General features: G+C 39.4%; 1 protein-coding gene across 1 annotated transcript in view; it reads left to right on the forward strand.

Annotated features, from left to right (window-relative positions):
* The window catches only part of Nup205 (nuclear pore complex protein Nup205), a 676,487-nt gene that overhangs the window by 596,458 nt on the left and 59,879 nt on the right, over window positions 1-20,150 (forward strand). Inside the window, exons 30-31 of the mRNA XM_067147168.2 lie at window positions 5,513-5,842; window positions 17,417-17,577. Of these exons, the coding sequence (XP_067003269.1) occupies window positions 5,513-5,842; window positions 17,417-17,577 (491 nt within the window). The remainder of the gene's footprint in view (window positions 1-5,512; window positions 5,843-17,416; window positions 17,578-20,150) is intronic.

A 20,150-nucleotide genomic window follows, 5' to 3' on the forward strand; every position in this document is an offset into this window, starting at 1 on the left:
AGGGTTGTATAGTCCCCCTCTTCAAGAAAGGAAATAGACGGATATGTGGCAATTACAGAGGAATCACACTCCTGTATCATGGACTTAAGTTGATGGAGAAAGTGATAGAGAAAAGATTATGAAAGATTATTGAACCACAGCTTGAGAAAGAACAATACAGGTTTCGAAGTAACAGATCAACAAATCTAATTTTTGCTGTTAGCATGATAATGGAAAACATTGGGAAAAGGGACAAAATGTCATCTTTGTCTTTCCGGGCCTAGAAAAAGCCTATGACAGCATACTGAGGTATAAACTTTGGGATTGCTTGAGGAGAAACATTCCAGAATCTCTCATCAGTAAAGTAAAAATGTTGTACAAACACTGCCAGAGCTGTGTAAGGATAGAAAATGACTATTCCAACTGGTTTGTAACAAGTAAAGGAGTGCAACAAGACAGCACTTTGTCACCTCTACTATTTATCACAGTGATGGATGATATAATGAAAAGAGTGAAACAGCACAGCAAAAACAGTGCATTCAAGGCATTTGCGTTTGCAGATGATGTAGTCATTTGGGAGGTAATGAGGAAGTAGTTCAAGGAAAGATTAATGCTTGCAACTGTCATTTTGAGGAATTTGGACTTAAAATCAGCCTTAAGAAAACAGTTGTTCTGACAGTCAACAGGCAAAAGTCAGGAGCAAATATCACAGTAGACGGACAGAAATTGCACGAAGTTGACCACTTCCAATACCTCGGTAGTGTCCTGACTGAAGATAACAGATCAAATGCTGAAATCACATTCAAAGAGGAGCTGTCGTTTACCCCAGGTTAGAAGCCTTCTCTGGGACAGCCAGATTCCAATACTAGCCAAACAAACACTTTATCAAGCTTACTTATTGCCTATAATAACCTATGGCCTTGAAACTTGTATCATCACAGGCAGAGATAAAGTAGACTCCAAGCTGCAGAAATGAAATTCCTCCAGACAATGCTACAAAAAAACCAGGAAAGATGATGTCCGCAACGAGAAGGTTCGCCGAGAGATTCAAATAATAGAATTGTTATGTGATACAATAATCAGATCAATATTGAAATGGTATGGCCATGTAATGAGAATGGATTCTTGCTCAGTAGCTAAGGAATGGTTGGAGAAAACCTTAGACGGCAAAAGACCTCGAAGGAGATGGATCGAACAAGTCAAACAAGATCTAGAACACAGAGGAGTGGATTGGAAGCAAGTACAAGAAGAATGGTACCTGAATCGACTGAAGTGGCGAGTGCTCATACAGCGCACCTGGGAAACTGGAGACTGTTGAAATGAAATGGCGTATGGCTTTTAGTGCCGGGAGTGTCCCAAGACATGTTCGGCTCACCAGGTGCAGGTCTTTTGATTTGATGCCCGTAGGCGACCTGCGCATCATTATGAGGATGAATGATGATCAAGACGACGCATATACCCAGCCCCTGTGTCAGCGAAATTAACCAATGATGGTTAAAATTCCTGACCCTGCCGGGAATCGAACCCGGATCCCCTGTGACCAAAGGCCAGCACACTAACCATTTAGCTACTGAGCACTGGAGACTGTTAACTGATGATGATGATGATGATGATGATGATGATGATGATGATGATGATGATAATTGTCACTAGAGGCACCTGTTTGCAGTGAATATCTTTTGCCCAATTTCATTATTTAAAAAAGTTATTTTGGTATATTTGTTGCAATTTTTATTTAATTTCGCCAATAACATTATTATTATTATTATTATTATTATTATTATTATTATTATTATTATTATTATTATTATTATTATTATATAATTCGCTGGGGCCATCAAGGACCACGTTAAGTCTTGGTGCATTTGACACTGAACTTGGCCTTTTGTTTTAGAACCCAAATTTCCCTCATTCTTTATGAGTGGGCCTGCTTACGCTCCTCTGTCCACGGGGCACCGTGTCTTCTCTTCATTTGCTCGTCTCGGTTTAGCCCGTTCATCAATATTTTCTTGCGGAAGAGATCTCTGTTAAGGGCGTCTTCAGCTGAGATATGTAACATTTGCAGGTCTTCTTTGGTATTTCTAAACCAGGCAATTGTGGTTTTGGGGTTTGAATAAAAAAAGTGAAAGATTTCTTTAGTTAACTTTCTTCCATCCATTCTTTTCAGATGACCGTAAAATCGTGCCCGTCTTTTTCTGATTGTGTCGGTAAGTTTCTCTATTTTGCTGTAGACTTCCTTGTTGGATCTCTTTTGATGGATTCCATTTCTGTACTTTGATCCCAAGATTCCTCTCACAATTTTGCGTTCTCTTTTCTCCAGTTCTTCAAGGAGTCCTTTGTTGGCATTTAGAGACAGGGTTTCGGCTGCATATAGAACTACTGGCTTCAGAACTGTTCCATAGTGACGTATCTTGGTGTTTTGGGAAAGGCATTTTTTGTTGTAGATTGTGCGGGATGTTTGGTAGGCTATTTCCAGTTTGCGTACTCGCTCCTGAATTGCTTCTTTGTCCAGTCCATTTTTCATGATGATCTCACCCAGGTATTTGAATTTGTCTACTCGGGTGATGTCCCCGTATTTTAAGATGTTTAGCAGGACTTCCCGGTCAATGGAGTCATACGCTTTCTTAAAGTCCACAAACACAGACACATACTGCTTGGACCTTAGTGTACAATATCTGATGATCGTTTTGAGATTTTGGATCTGTTCAGCTGTTGAGCGACCTTTTCTGAACCCTCCTTGGTATTCACCTATTTGATGTTCGACTTGTGCTTCCAAACGCTCCAGGATGGCAAGTGATAGAATTTTGTAAGTCACGGGTAGCAAAGATATTCCTCTGTAGTTGTTGATGTTCTTCATGCTGCCTTTTTTGTGTAATGGATGGATCAAAGCTATTTTCCAATCTTCGGGTAGGGTCTCCTTGTTCCAAATTTCTTCTATTTGCTTTCGCAAGATATCAAGTGATTCCTCTGGGGCATATTTCCATAGTTCTTCTACTACTGAGTCTTCCCCCGGCGCTTTGTCATTTTTGAGACGGTCAATGTGGCGCTTGATTTCATCTCTGTCGGGTGGTCTGGAATCTGGGTACCTGAGTAAGGGTTCCTTGGTCTCAATGGCGCTTTGCGGTTTAGAGCAATTAAGTAAATTCTTAAAGTAATCTACCAGAATGCTGCAATTTTTTTCATTTGACGTCACCAGTGTGCCGTCCTTTCGCTCAAAGCATAGAGATGGTGGTTTATAGCCAGTGAGTTTGCGTTTGAAGGCTCTGTAGTACTCTCTGCTTTCATTCTTCCTAAAGTTTTGTTCTATCTTTTCAATGAGAGATTTTTCGTATTTATGTTTCTCAGTTCTGAACACCCTAGCTGCTTGGGCACGTTGGGTTTTGTAGGTTTCCCAATCATTTTCTGCTTTCGTAGAGTAGTACTGTTTCCACGCATTGAGTCTTTCTTGGAGGACTGATTCGCAGGTACCATTCCACCAGGCATGCTTTTTGCTTCTCTTGGTTTCTGCAACATCTTTGGCGGCCTCAACGAGGAGACTTTTGGCGTTGTTAAAGTCACAGTCATTTGGTCTAGCCTTCTCCTGGAACTCCTCGACCCTTTGCCGAAGTTTATCATTGTCGAAGCGTGTGATCTGTTTGTTTGTCTTCCTTGTGTTTGCGGGAATTGGTTTGAATTTGATAAGAGACATATAATGATCTGAGACCACATTGATGCCTTTTTTTACCTTGACATCCATAATCTCAGGGCTGTTTCTCCTGGAGATTGCAACATGATCAATTTGGAACTCTCCGAGAACTTGGACGGGAGAACGCCAAGTCATTTGCTTTCTGGGTAGATGGCGAAAGTGGGTCGACATGACCTGCAGCTTGTGATTTTTGCAAATTGACACCAGTCTTTTGCCATTGGGATTGGTTCTTTTGTGAGCAGGGTAATTTCCTATAACTTTCTTGTACTTCTGTTCACTACCTAGTTGGGCATTGAAGTTGCCCAAAAGAAGCTTGACATGGTGTTTGGGGATTTTGTTTAATTTTTCATCCAGTAGGTCCCAGAAATTATCAACTTCGTCTGGATCAGACTTGTTCTTGTCGTTTGTAGGAGCATGTGCGTTAACTAGGGCGTAGGATTTGTTCGCGCATTTAATTGAGTATAGACAATCTGTCATTCACAGGTTCGAAATTTGCAACCGATTTAAGGATGTTGGTTCTAACAGCGAATGCGGTTCCAAGCATCACAGTTCCATTGAGGATTCCTCTTTGCGCTTTGCTCTTGAAAAATTGGTAGCCTTCGGATTAAAAAATGTCTTCATCTGGGTACCTTGTTTCCTGTAGGGCCATTATGGATATCTGATTTTCGTGAAGGGCTTTGGTGAGGGTTTTCAGCTTGCCAGTTTGTGTAAGTGAATTTATGTTGAAAATTGCTAGAAAGGTTGTGGATTTTGGCCCGAGTTTTTGACTCTTCGGGGTACACCGAGACGCTCCGACTCGTCTCTTGCATGCTGTCGAGTCTCCCCCAGAATCCGAATGAGACTCGTGCGCCTTGGCGTTCACAACGAGGGATTTATCCAAAGATTTACCCCCTAGGGTATGTTTCTTGAAATGTTGTGCCATCATGATTTTTGATTTGACTTTGCTTTGGACGGGTACCCATCCTTTTATAACTAGGGTTGTTAGCCCTAGAGGTTGCCTCAAGATGTTTTCTGGCTTCTGGTCATTTACCAGTCTTCGCCGTAACCCTGGCAAGGGACCAGTTTTTTTTTTTTTTTTTTTTTTTTACGGTGGTATTTTATTTCCCTACTACCCTCTGACTCTGCTGGCGACAGAGCCAGCGAGCTTCCCCAATTCCAATGGGACGCGCCCGATGGAGGTAACCGGTAAATCCCCACACGGGTATTATTATTATTATAATTATTAATTAATATAATTAATAATTATAATAATTTATAATTAATAATTATAATAATAATAACATAGCTAAGTTTTATTTCCACTTTTCAGCAGTAAAGCTAAACCAAAAGATACTTGACGGCATATTTGCAGTAAAACATCATATTTTATTTTTTACATATGTACGAGAACCATGAGCTGTTCTCTTGTCAGATATTATATTAAAATACACTGAAAATGACCTCTCACAATCACTATTACCGACTGGAGTCCATAAAGCCTTCACTGATGCTTCCAAATTCTGATTTTATGGAAAGAAGAATGACATCTTTACCAGCTCTATATAAACTGCCAACTGGGTACCTAAACTCTGTGTGTGGTTCAAGATATTGTGATGTAAGTTCTCGTAGGATAGAAATTTGCTTTATTAGATGAGAGAATTCATCATATTTTAAATCACATTTCTTTATGCTTGTTGAATCCAAGAGTGATTCCACATAATTTCATCAATTATTTTGTGATTTTGCTTAAAGTTTTGCATTTTAAGCCAAATTTGTAAAATATTGCAAATATGTCATGCTTCACCAAAAACAGATGCCTCTAGTTATCTCATGTTGTTCGTACTCCAAGGTTCTTTTCCTCTGTTTCAGAAATGATAAATACATGGAAAACAACTGCTGTGGATACATTGGCCCATGTGAAACGTATTCATATGCTGATGTTGGGACTAATGCCACGTTTCCTTGTGTCAGAAAGTACCATACGTGATCTGACGGGACACGTGAGCGGCACTGGACTTCCAGCCGTGCCTGATAATGAAGAGAAAGTGGAGGCTGTACTCCGCTTTTTCCAGGTTGCGTGTAATCTGGTGCAGTATGTACATAACATTATTGCCAGTAAGAACCTAGATCATCGGGCCACAAACGTTCTGTTCCGTGCAGCGCTCGGAGACTCTATAGCTGCCAGCATGCGAGGTAGAGGTAAGTACAAGTAACCTACTGATGTTACACAAGTTGAGGTATTGTGCGTGTTGTTACAAGAGGGCTAATAGTGGTGAATCATGTTGTTGATGTGCTGTCATTTAATTGCTTGTTAAAGAGGATATTCCTCCCACTAAAATTGACCACTGTGGATGTTAGCAGTGTTAGGAGATGAAAACACAAGTACTACACTCACCTTCGAACTACCTCCACTGAGTGCACCCTGGAAAGAGTTGACAGCTTAATTAAAGAAGATAAACATATCTCAGTGTATACAGTTACTGCAAAACTTGAAGCCATCTCAGTTTCATGAGTTAAGAACTAGAATCCTGCCCTCATACCACTTCTGTAGAGTGATAGATATTGTTGGGGAAGGGGTTCCCTGCTTTTGCCATGTTTACTATTTCACTGTCTCTCTCTTTCTCTCCAGTGCCTCATTATGGACACTTTGATACTGCAAGAGGAACTGGAGGCCTATGCAACAGAACCATTGTCTACAGAGGCTATGTTAATTTTTGCAGAGTCAACTTCTGGTTTCTTTGTCGCTCCGTTTGCTAATTGGTGTTGCTCTTGCTTCAGATTCATGGCTTGTTATCAGTGGGGGCTCCCTAATAATGAAACTAAGAATAGGACACAATGTAGTGCCAAAAAAATTATTGCAAGCCTCGGCTATTGAACTCCCGAGCCTCGTGTTTGACGGAAGATCACAATGTCATTGATCAGGACCTTCAGTGATATTGAAATGAAGTAATATTGTGGCAGGTAATAAAAGCTGGTTGCCTCATTTTGAACTAGAAATAAAACAGCGGAGTATGGAATGGCACCTTCAGAATTTGCCATCAAAGAAGGCAAAGGTAGTGCAGTCTTCTGGGATGCAGAGGGTTACATTTGAACCCAAGGAAATCATAATTGCTTGATCATATTTTCAGTCTTGTTAAGGAAGAGATGTGAGAGGTACACTCAGCTGCTGGAGATTGTACAAAGATCAAGTTGAAACATGAAGAAAGTTATGTCTGTGGCTTGTCAACGACAAAGCTTAGTTCATGAAACATTGTTGAACATTAATTTAAGTATGAAACTTATAGCTATCTCTAAGCAGTCTATTATCATATATGCTAGTACTAATTATAGCTCTTATAATAGAACATAATAATAAACAATCAAAGACTCAGACTTCAGAAAATTGAAAGGAGGATTGGAAGAACCTACGTCAACAAAAAAATACCAGAAAGATGGACAGTGGCGGATAATACCTAACAAAGTCGTGTACAAAGAGCTAGAACTCATTACAGATATTATGCGTAAGAGGAGACTGGGATTCTTTGGACATATGATGAGGATTCAAGACTTTTGAAACAACTATATGATTTTTCACGAGAGTTTAATCCTGATGTAAACAAGGCATGTCCACGCCTCAGCCAAAGAAAGAGTTATGATTCGCTGAGCGTGTAGTATCGACCTCCGCCCCGTCAACGTCTCGTGTTCGGACATACAGTTCTGCGCATATTACCTAAAATAGACGAGGAACAGTTTTTGAGCTGTGCGAAACTAAACAGAGGGGTCTAAAGGGAGATCTACTGCTGAAGAGTAGGGCCTACGTTATTTATTTATTCATTTCTGAATATTAAAGGCAGCTATCGTAGGCTAGAGCACCTCTTGCTACATTTCTCTCACTGTGAATACTGACACTGACAGCTGCTGCAAGATGCAACACCTTATCTCCACACTGTACAGCTTGGGACTTTCCCTCGCTATGAGAAGACTTCCTGCATTACACCACGCCTTCTGCCTTCATATCTCGTTATTTAATCACTGTTTTATTTAAAAAAATTATAGATACACACCGGTATATATGACAACCATATTTTAATTTGATTACGTACTCTTTCAGACTATCTAAATGTAATAAACTAAGATAAAATTAAATTAATGCCACGTATTAATTTTCTTCGAGCTCGCATACAGTCCAGTGAGTGCGACGGTTGCTTCTCCAATCAACTACGTCTGTGTCCACGTGCAAAGCCAAGGTGCTCCGCCTATTTGTTTACATCGGGATTAAACTCTCGTGAAAAATCATATAGTACAACACAATCTCATCTCAAAAAATACCGCAACAGGATGTAAATGGATCAGAGAAGTAAGAGAGGATCTGAAGGAAATAGGCCTTACAACAGAAGACACCACAAATAAGATAAAATTGAATACAAAACTCAAGAATACAAACCTCCGCTTTACCCTTACATGATGTAGATTTTGATTCCCATAGGGAACCTAAAATATTTGTCCCGAATGAGTAAATTTATAATACCAATATAATGGTCCGTTATTGGACATTATAAATTTTCCAGCTAACTCATTCTTGGTTGCCTGCGTTTCGCCCTCGTGTGCTAAGTTAGGCTCGTCAGTTGGGACTTAGCACACCACCCAAGACGCAAGGCTAGTGCATACCATGGAGGCCACTGCATAGGCTACTTGAAGCCACCAGCAGTGCCAATGCACTATGAGAGCTATGTCTCATTTTCAAAAATTGATGCCTGCCTGGCCATCAAATGATGTAGATGTTGATTCCCATACGGAACCTATAATATTTTCATAGATTCTGTAGCCAAGGTATTATTATTCTTCCCCTATTTCTCCTTCTTCTGTAAGCTGAAGAAGTCTATATGTAAAATATTGAATGATATGGCCAGAGTACTCAAGTTTCTTCTTTTTGATGTTGTGCATGACCTCCAGCTCTTTGTTCAGGTGTTGTAGTACTTCAGTGTTACGTATTCTGTCAACCCAATGATATTCTGAGTGGTGTTGGTAGCACATCTCAAAGGATCAAATTTTTTTTGTGGTGTTCTCTACCAGGGTCCAAGTCTGGGTACCATAAAATAAAACAGGAAATACAAAACACAAAAGTAAACGACATTGAGATTGATCTTAAAGTCCCTGTCACAGAGAAGTTTGCTCATTCTCTTGAATGCAGTCCTTGTCTGTTCAATCCGGGACCTGATTTCAACAGTGTTGTTCCAGCTGTGATCAATTAAGCCGTCATAATACATAAAGCATTGGACTTGCTCCAGTGATGTGCCAGCTACTGTCATGTTAACAGGTTGAATGACATGTTTGCTTATGATCATTACTTTGGTCTTTTTCATGTTTAAACATAGACCTGCTATAGCACTGTGTTCAACCACACAGTTCAGAAATGTTTGTAGATCTTCAGCACTTGTTGCAAGCAGAACAATTTCATCTCCATATTGCAGATTATTTATTGTGATTGCATTAACGCAATGACCTCGGATGATGAGGCTTGCACGCACGTGGCCTACAACTCGGATGACGAGTTGGGCCTGCACATTGCCAATGTTCAGATATCTTTCTGTAGTCCACTCAGTTTGTAACAGATGGCTCTTGCGTTAAGATTTTCGTATACTAGAAGGTTGACGCGAGGGTATGTCGAAGTTTCCCCTTGTTGTTTGACCTTCACACCAGGTGTATAGGGTGACTCGGAAATATTTCAAATTCCTTTCAAGCCAGTAGTCAGTATGGCAACTAGCAGTGTGCTCGTTTCTGAACACGTAGAATTAGTGAAGTTAATTAACAGTGTTTTAGATAGTTATTCCAACGACAGTGTAAGTAAAGATCTTCAGGAATTAGAAGACGATAATTTGTATGAGGAATTGTTGAGTGTAGTGTTAATGAGTAAGGAAATCTATATATCTCTAATGACTCAGAGTGATGAGCAAAACCTCACGCCAGGCCTCCACAACTAATCTATCACACAAGAACATCATTTTAGGTGAATAAATGTATTCGTTCACCTCCTTATGACAAAATGACATGTGAGGAACCTGCATGTATTTTGTAAATGGCAGAAGTGTAAAGTGTTGAATGTGAGGAAAGGAACGTTAAGGACGACATGAACACCCAGTCCCCAGGCCAGGTATATTAATTAAAATTAAAAACCATTGATCTGGCCGGGAAACGAACCCAAGGTCGACGGGTGACCGGCGAACGCGTTTGCCCCCTACACTGCGGGACCGGACAAAATTTCTCGTTAATATCTTGTATAGTTTTCTTTTAACAATATATTTTCCATTGTGCTGCACAAACAGCTTCTCTACTGGGATTTAAATCTGAGTCAGTGTGACACCCAGGGTTGTTTAAATGAGAGTCCATTGGGTTAACAATGACACCCTCCTGTTTTCCTTCGAGTGCCCCACAAAATACCCTTTAATGATATGGAAGAGGAGTAGAGATGGAATACAACATTGCTACCTACTACTACAGTGGTAACACAAACAAGGCACAAACACAGTTAAAAGAGGAAGGTAAGAGTACAATACACAATATAAGAAAACACTACACACTCGGAAAAACAGTAGCTAGCATAACGCGGATCTCCAACAAAACAAGTACGTAACTATCAGTAGGGCCAACTAGTGATTGACAAAACGGGAAGATGGAAGGGCTGGGAACCTACCAAAGGCATGGACATGGCTTAGATAGCGGATTCCGAAATGAATCACCGTGATCCTTAGTTTTAAAAATATTATTTACAAGATAATTCTACAAATACATTCCAAGTTATGAACTATAAGTTCAGTGATATACATAGGTTATTCGTAGCAGTGTAAATTCAAATTACAAATGAACTGTACATCTAGTTACCAGTGCAGTAGTACAATGCAATTTACAGGTTATCCAAAATCTAGCGTACCTAAAGTGATACAGAACTATCAGAGGCAAACCCCAAGGGAAATACTATTAAACTACAATATACATATTTTAGTGAAACAAAACGGGAATGCCTCGGAAACGAAAAGGTAAGTCCAGCTGAAAAACTAAGGCATCATAAGTAACTAATTTGGTGAATCTAGGCGAGGTTAGGGCAGACTCCTGTGTGAAAAGCAAATCGGAACATTACGGAATTTTTAGCAGGACGGAATTCAAGAGTGCTTACCCGAGGAGAGTGCCATCCCGAAACCGGGGGACATCAACCAGATAGGCTGCTCGCAGACAGATAGACCAAGACCGACAGAATTCAAGATACAGAATTAATTCGAACACTGCCTCGCTCACTATATATAGCAATTACTGGCCTTGGAGGCAGCCAATCAGCGTGCACGTGTTCCCTATCGCCACCTAGACTCACCAATCACAACCTTACTTTCGATCGTGAACTTTGACTAACATTCTAGAATACGCATGATCGCGAAAGTCGTATTTTTCCAGAATAGACAGAACACATACCAACAAAGTAACACACCCTGTACAAAAGTTATGTAACTTTCTGGATCTTTCCAGGAACTATAGACAGAATTCTACTATTTACAAATGCCTATGTTACAACATTATACAGTACAGGTTAGGTCATTAAATTATCTTATGCTCTACAAATAACAGTACAGGTTAGGTCATGATAAATAAAACATTATATAGTACTTCGCCCATAAAGTGTTAAAAAAAAATTACATTCCACTCATGCTACATAGTTCACTTGTAACAACATTGCCTCACTCCTTGCTTTATTTCAATAGCACTGGTGTTGGTGTTGTCAATGTTATCAACCTTAACTGGTGCGGTTTGATTCAAATACAGGTTGGCAATAATTCAGATGTGTCCACCATCCAGGCCAGTATCATAGGAGATATGGATCAATGTTTCATGTTCCACATGGTGAAAAGCTTTTTCTTCTCCTTCTTCTCCTTAATTATAGGCATTATTACTACTCCAGTCATTCGGTACCGAATTTTCTTTCCAAATACATCTAAATATCCTAAACAGCCATCGTAGACAAATGGATCCTACTGCTTTTATCATGTCCACACACAGTTCATACAATCCTGCTGTTTTTCCCACTTTCATTTGTTTGACAGCAGTTTTCACCTCTTCTATTGTTGTGATTGCACATATGGATTCTGTTTCCTCACACTCTACGTCTATCACCTTGTCAACACACCCCTTCTCACATTGAGGAGTTCATCAAAGTAATTCTTCCATCTTTTCCTTATCTCTTCTGATTGTGTTATTCTCTGTCCTTTTTCCCCTTTCATCTGTTTTGTGTAGACTCTTCTTCTTACAAGTCCATGTAGCCCCCTTTTATCACTAATGCACATCCTTTTCCAACTCTGGATAAAAGTATCAAATAGGTTCCTGCTGTGGCTGTGAGAGATTTGTTGGACTTTTGTAGCATGTAACGAAAAAATTTATACCGAGAGGTTACAGGAAGGGATATGTTCCTGAGTGGAGTGAACAGAGTGGTCTTGTATAATGACTGCTTTGAAACAGGTGCCCATGCGACTGGCAAGAAGCTGTTACAAAGCTTGATTGAAAATCACAGACAGAAATGTACAGAAATATTTGTTGACTTGAATTTTTCTCATTCATTTAGGAAGACAGGAAGTTTTGGTGTAAACTCAGCAGGTGTTAAAGAGAAACTGAATATTCTGCCAAATAAAATAGCCTTGCATTTCAAGGGTCACTGTAGATAAGAATAACTCAGAAATGGTGGAAAAGAACCTGAGGTTGCTGAAAGATGCTTGTTCCAATTACTCTGAAGCTTTCACGGTCACACTAAAGGACATGAAACAGAGTGAGTTGGCTGCACAGTTAAACCTGCGGTCACTGAATTAGGCAGGTGAGGAAAACTGCGTTGTTGTCGTATATGAGAATGGTGAAGCTACATATGGTCGAGAGCCGCTTACCTCTGAGCACGTATTGGCAATGCTGATTGTGCTGTGTAGTTGAAGCTGGTCCGCTCCAGGTTCATGTATTCTTTAAAGTCGTTCTCTTTTCTGTATCATACAGTCCAATATATAGAATTTATTTAAAGTTATATTGTAAACCATAAACAAATAATTGAATACAATTAATACAGATTAATATGTAATCGGAAAGTATTTACTGTGTCCTGCGCTATTGCGCACAACCCGAACAAACTCGGCTAGCGACATTTATACGGCTACTTTCCAGGCCATTTTCCATGAAAGCAAACGCCCATGGAAACACGTTTCAGATAATAAATTTAAGTTAGATGATTTTCTACATTTTTCCCGTAGACAATATTTTATTGGCTGAAAAACAAAAACGTTGCCACTTACTGAAAATTTCAATACATGATTTTATGGATTTAAATTTACTTGTACCGGGCGAGTTGGCCGTGCGCGTAGAGGCGCGCGGTTGTGAGCTTGCATCCGGGAGATAGTAGGTTCGAATCCCACTATCGGCAGCCCTGAAAATGGTTTTCCGTGGTTTCCCATTTTCACACCAGGCAAATGCTGGGGCTGTACCTTAATTAAGGCCACGGCCGCTTCCTTCCAACTCCTAGGCCTTTCCTATCCCATCGTCGCCATAAGACCTATCTGTGTCGGTGCGACGTAAAGCCCCTAGCAAAAAAAAAAAATTTACTTGTTCAGTCTTTTATTCTTAATTATTTTAATTGGTTTATATAGAATACTGCTAAAATAAGGAGTGTTTCAAGAACCTTCAGTTCTCTTCATCAGCACACAAATTCAAAATTCTCTTAACATATCCAGACCTTTAAAATTACATAATCATTAAATGTACTTAAAACTAAAGTTTAAAAAGTATGATTGTAAAGTTCTCATGGTACTTACACCTTACAAACACAAATTTGATGAATGACATGTCATGATCTTATAGAAAGTTAAATAGTTATGATGTCCCATACGTGTTTGTAACACAGATTAAAATTTGTTAAAAACACAGGTAGGTCAGTTCACAAACATTAAATTGAGCCTAGAGAGAGAACTGCTGAGGGAACAACAATTCTGACCTCCCCGTTTATTCCTGTATTCCTGATCTCCAGAGAAAAAAAAATGAAGCTGACAGAAAGTAATTTTAACCCCAATGGAAGGAAGAGCACAAGAATTCCTCTGGCCTCTGCTTCACCTAAACACAGGAAGAACTTGGTCCCTCCCTCATTGTGGTCAAGTGCCTGGTGATCCTCAAACTAACCGACATATTGCTGTGACTTTATTGAGGCCTCGGACATTTAGATATAACAATATACAAAGTTTTCTGTGTTTTATATATAGCTGTCATATGTTAAATAAATACTGCTCTTTCTTTCTGCTTGATTTTGCTTTTTAAGCTTTTTATAATCATTACTTGCTCTGAATGTTTTAAGCAAGCCTCGGACCTATCGGAATAATGAGTCCCACATCCATTTGACTTCTTGGAAAATCTTGGCAAACAAAATGAAATTCAATAGCAAGCGAAATAGTTATGTTTCATACATGTTCATATCGCAGATTAAAATTTTTTTTAAACACAAACATTAAATTGAGCAATATCATGCTTCGCAGGGAACACAAGAACCTTACAAACATACTTTTTAGACTGTATTTTTAAGTACTTTTAATGATCATGTAATTTTAATATATTAAAGAGGTTTTGAATTTGTGAGCTGATGAGGGAAATTGAAGGTTCTTGAAAGCATGTTCTCCTTTCTTTCTTTCTTTCTTTCTTTCTTAGAAGAACAAGGAAACAAAAAGTAGAAAGTAGAACACATTTTAAAAATCCACTTCTGTCAAGTTTGAACCGGCTATTTTGAGATCCGGAGAGTGGGAAAGGACTGTTCATCAAGAGTGGGGAAGGACTGTTCATCAGGAATACTATTGCACACAACATAGTTTCTGTTAGGCATGTAAATGAGCAAATGATGTGGGCTTAGCAGTTGGAGGAATTAGGACAAGAATTGTTTCAGTGTATTCAACATGTGAGGGTGCAGATAATGATGAAGTTGACAAGTTTTATAAAGCATTGAGTGGCATTGTAGTCAGGGTCAACAGCAAGGATAGGATAGTGCTGATGGGCGATTTCAGTGCAAGAGTTGGAAATAGAACTGAAGGACGTGAGGTGATGAGATATAGAAGCTGTTAGGAATTGGAAGAGTTTACTGGACTTCTGTGCTAGTATAGGATTAGCGGATGATACATTCTTCAAGTATAAGGCTATTCACCGCTGCACATGGGAGGGTAGGAGCACCAGATCGACAGCTATCGAGGTATTTCATTGATCAGTATACCAGGCAAGGTGTTCACTGGCATCTTAGAAGGGAGGGTTCATTCAGTAGTTGAGAGTAAGTTGGATGAAAACTAGCATTGCTTCAGACCGCAGAGGAGCTGTCAAGATCAGATTTTTAGTAATATGCCAGGTAATTGAAAAATGCTACAAAAGGAATGGACACTTGTGTTTATAATAGCAGTATAATTGGTCCATCGTTGGAAATTATAAATTTTCCACCTAAGCCATTCTTGGTTGCCAGCATTTCTCCCCAGTGTGCTACTATGGGCTTATCGGTTGGTAACTAGCACACCTACGAAGACACATGGCGAGTGCATGTAGTAGAGATCACTGCACAGGCCATTTGGAGCGTCGGGCACTGACAATGCAGTATGAGAGACTTGATCTCTTTTACAAAAATTGATGCCTGTTAGGCCATCAGATGATGGAATTGAAATCGATGTCAAGTTATGTTTGTTTCGTACATTGAGAGAAAGCATGTGCGAGAGTACCGAGGGAAAAGATGTTAACCATCCTCTGGGATTAAGAATAGATTATCAAAAGCAATCAAAGGTATTTATTTTGATGTTTGGGCTCCAGTAAATAATAATAATCACACGACCTAAGCTACCGTGTGCAATCATTTAAATCGGACGCCTGTTCCTTGTCAATTTGAGTGCTCCGTTTTACGCTAGGGTACTAGATGGCAGAGTAAACTAAATCTCTCTTTATGTCTGTGGCTGGGTTTGAATGAATTTTGTTGGGTAGACACCAAATGTATTACGAGAGATCTTACAACATGGAGTGTCGAATAGACATTTTTCCGCTCCTCAAACATACTATTACATCTTCTGGTTTGAACCAGCTATCTTGGGATTCAGAGGCCAACATTCTACAACTGATCCATAGAGGGGGCTATTGGGCTGCAGTGTGAATCAATGGTAGAATGAGTTCGTGGTTCAAGGTACGTACAAGGGTTAGACAAGGCTGTAATCTTTCATCTTTGTTATTCATAGTTTACGTGGAACATCTACTGAGGTATTCAGCTAGATGGAATTGTAATAACCCGTTTGGCCTATGCTGACAACTTGGTCTTAATTGCAATCTGTGCTGAAAGCCTGCAACTTGACCTTAGAACTTGAAAATAGGTGCAATGAGTATGATATGAAAATTAGCCTTTTCAAGACTAAAGTGGTGTCAGAATTAATTGAATGCCAGGTTGGGAATACAAAGCAGAGCGGGTAGATCATTTCAAGTATTTAGGCTGTGTATTTTCCCAGGGTGGTAATGAGTAGTGAGATTGAATCAAGGTGCAGCAAAGCTAATGCAGTGAGTTTTCAGTTGCAATCAACAGTATTCTGTAAAAGAATAATCAGCTCCTGGACAAAACTATCTTTACACCAGTCTGTTTTCAGGCCAGCTTTGCTGTTTGCGAATGAAAGCTGGATGGACTCAGCATATTTTATTCATAAGTTATACTTGGGGATAAAACATAACGGCATCAGTTCCTGGAAGTGAGCTGGAAGCCAGCAGTCAATCACACCCTGCACCCTGCTGAGTTAATGACTTCTAAGTAATCCTTATTTGGTGTGGAGAGGTTGCCAAACCACTTTCTTCCACACACTATTCAGTCTTTACCCTTCCGTCGTGTCGAGTGCATTGGACGATTTGGGAATTCTGGCTACAGTAGACGTAGTAGACTCCAGGTTGTCGCTGGAGAGTAGTGGTGAGGTCGTTATGTTTTATCCCCAAGTATAGAAGTAACAGACATGAAAGTAGTGAGAATAATCGCTGGTACAAACAAGTGGGAACAATGGCAGGAGGGTACTTGTAATAAGAAGGCTAAGTTTGGAATTAACTTGATTGATGAAGTGAATGGAGGAAGATGAGTTACCTAGGAGAATATTGGATTTGGTCATAGAGGGTCAAAGAAGTCTATAAGAGGTATGGTTACAGAGCTAATTTCAAAAAAAAAAAAATAGAAGATTGTCGAGGTGTTAAGTAAATTCACAGAGGCTTGCAGACTAAACGTTGATAGGCATAACAGTATATAACAAAGATATACATACTTTTGACTGTAGAAATCCTGTTAGTTTCTGAAATTATCCATGACCACGGTATGGTGTAGCTTTCGACTTGTATCTTTTTCACCGTATTTAAAGATAGGGTAAAGCCCTTAAGAATGTAAACAAGTGGCCGATGACCTAGATGTTAAGCCCCTTAAACAACAAGCATCATCATCGTCAGTGTAAACAAGAATCTTTAAGTAAAAGTCCTTCTCAAAAAACCTGAAGTGTTCCCATAAATGTATTTTCTGGGTTCACCTTGCTGTATGTTATATGCTTTTCTTTGTGAAAGTTTTAATATGGAGTATAGAAGTGGGGGATTTGCTTTAATTTTTGTAGCGGAATATACTAGAATGTTTTTTAAAATGTTATTGTGTATACTTTTTTAGGAGGTGATGTTTTAACAATTTATTTTTTACCTCGTAAGAGACTCCTTGTTCACTAAACTGAGCTGTCTTATTTCAAATGTTAATGCTCTCTATTTTTTCAGAGTTTCAACATTCAGGGGAGAGTGTTTCCCCCACCTTAGGAATCGTGGTGTATCAGTTGGTTCAGAGCGTGGCTCATTATCATCGAGAGAAAGCAAATTTGGACCTGCTGTTGCGCAAACAGATGTCTCTTGCTAGTATGAATAGTACAGAGCTGAAAGAGGTAAAATTACTTAATTAAACTTATTTAAAAGATGACACAAACTCTTTTTATGCAGTAAAATCTCTTTTAACTGAAATAATGAGAGCTGACCCCATTTCAGATAAGCAAAATTTTGGATAAAAATAGGTATCATTTATGTCACTGCAGTTCACAAACTTTCTCCCCTTTTCATTGTCCTGGCTGAAGATTTTTGTCAGTAGTCATTACGACCCCCTGTTAGTTCTACCGACATATTGAACGCTCAACAAAATTGTGCACAGCTCAACTGACCAAATCTCAGTGAAACTCTCTGTTTCAAATCATTGGTAGGGGCAAACCCAGCTGCCGTGTGGAGGGCAAGTGGTGATTGTGTTGACCTCTGCTTAGTCTATGTATATACATTTTACCAAGTTTCCTTATAAAAATTTAGTTATATTTCTCAGTTAAACCAATTTTACTTGTCAGAGGTTTTACTGTATTTCTCTAATATGATTAAATATTTTGATGTACAATATTTGACAGTACATAATCATCATCATTATGTAACGAACTTAATTTGCCCAGGTAGAGTGTAAGAGTGCTCTCCTTCTCTGCCTATCCAGGTACGATTCTTCCCTTTGCACTTAGCACCACTCCACATCTCCTTCCTCAGTCGCCCTCTAGGTCTTTATTCTTCCAAATCCTTTTCAAACCATTCTTGTGCAACTCGGTTTGGGTTCATTCTCAGTACGTGTCCAAACCATTTCAACCTTGATTTAGCTATTCAAAATAAACCTTCAATGTACTAGGTCATGTAGACATGATGCAAGTTTTTGGGCAATGTGTCAAGAAAACAAGGCGAATTTCTTTCCGTTTTGCAGAAAACTTTGCTTTGCATCTTCAGAAGAAAAACTTGACTGTTCACAAAGAAGACCTCCAGTAGTGAAGGTTTGAATTTAACAATGCTTCTACCCTTAGTCTGGAGTAAGAGGTATGCTCATTCGTCACCAGATGGCTCATTGTATGCTAGCACAGCACTAGCATTCCAAGTAAAAATACTAATCTCAACAGGGACACTGGTTATCAGTTAACTAATTCTTCTTCTTGCTACAGTACAATACATGTCTGATCTGCATTACCAATTTGTGAATGAAATATACAGTAGTAGTCCGTTATAGCGAGAATTCATAACAGCGGAAAAAGTACTCGCTATAGCGGATTGTCGTTATGCCCGATTTTTGTATGAAAGTCGGAAAAAGCCCCATACAAATTAAAATCGGTTTGTAAAGAGCTATCATTTTGTTCAAAACTTGCGTTTCCGCGGATGATATCCACACTATGGATTACTTGTTTGTTATTTTTTGTGGAAGTGTGTATTTAATTTCATTCTGAAAAAATTATAGTAGGTACCGTATTTCTCCGAATCCAAGACAAATCCCACTTTTTCCTTCATAAAATTTAGGCTCAAAAAATGCTTTGTAAAACATACGAATGCCTTTGTTGTACAGTACGCAGTTTTAGACGCTGAACATTGGCTTTTGTTATGCATTATTTTTGCGGCTGTACAATTCTTTATTTCCGCGGGTTTAATGACCACTAACTTAAAATTGGCATCATAATACCGAAGAGAACCCGTTGAAAATTTGCCGGCAATACCTATTCATTGTGTCTCTACAATACGACGATCCAGCAGGAAAATATTCTTGCTGCCTATAAAACTGTTACTTTTACTCAGCGTCAGATATAACTGGCTACCGCTACACGCACGTCTCACTTGCCAGGTTCGGCCAACTTCAGCGGCTGGCCTAATCGCGGACTTGAAGGTCAACGAACGAGTTTATTGCACCACAGTATGGCCATTCTGCCCTTGAGCTTTTCGTGCACATACCTCACAATTTCATCTTCTTCTTGAAAGCGTCCTTGTATCAGACCACTGAATGCATTTTTTGTAGAGCACACCTTTTTTTAGGTATCTTTGTCTTCACGCTAACGTCAAATATTGTCTTTAGTTAGTCCTATACCGTATTTTCTTGCGGCTGCACAATTATTCTACATTTGCGAGTGTTTAATAACCATTAACTTAAATTTTGGCATCATAATATCGTCGAGATTGCGTTGATAATTCGCTGGCAATACCTGTTTCAAGTATCTTTACAATACGACTATCCATCTCAAAAATGTTCCTGTTGTCTATAAAACTTAATTTTACTAAGTGTCAGGTACAGTAGATGTGTTATAACTCTGCCACTGAGTAGCCGTGGCCTTTCTAAGAATTTGAAGGCTCACACGTTTTGATGCCATTCTGCAGATTTGAGAAACATTTTTGTAGAAGCTAATAGAACATAATTCTCTCTTCACTAGGTATTTCCTGAGATCCAGTGACATTACACACAGGCACTGTACAACCGGTTGTTGCGGCTAGCGATGTATAATAAAGAGAGCAGTCGTTTATTTTCAACGAGTTGTTTGTATGCATGCACGTGCGGGGGTGAAAAGAAGCAGTGTGATTACCGCGCTAGTAGCCAGTGGTATTCGTTACTGTCAGGCCGGGAATGCAAGACAGCCCTTGATTTTTCGCTATCCTCTGAAATCAGTGATGTACTCTGCCATATTGA

This window comes from Anabrus simplex, chromosome 5 (assembly GCF_040414725.1).
Source record: "Anabrus simplex isolate iqAnaSimp1 chromosome 5, ASM4041472v1, whole genome shotgun sequence".
In the NCBI taxonomy this organism is placed as follows: domain Eukaryota; kingdom Metazoa; phylum Arthropoda; class Insecta; order Orthoptera; family Tettigoniidae; genus Anabrus; species Anabrus simplex.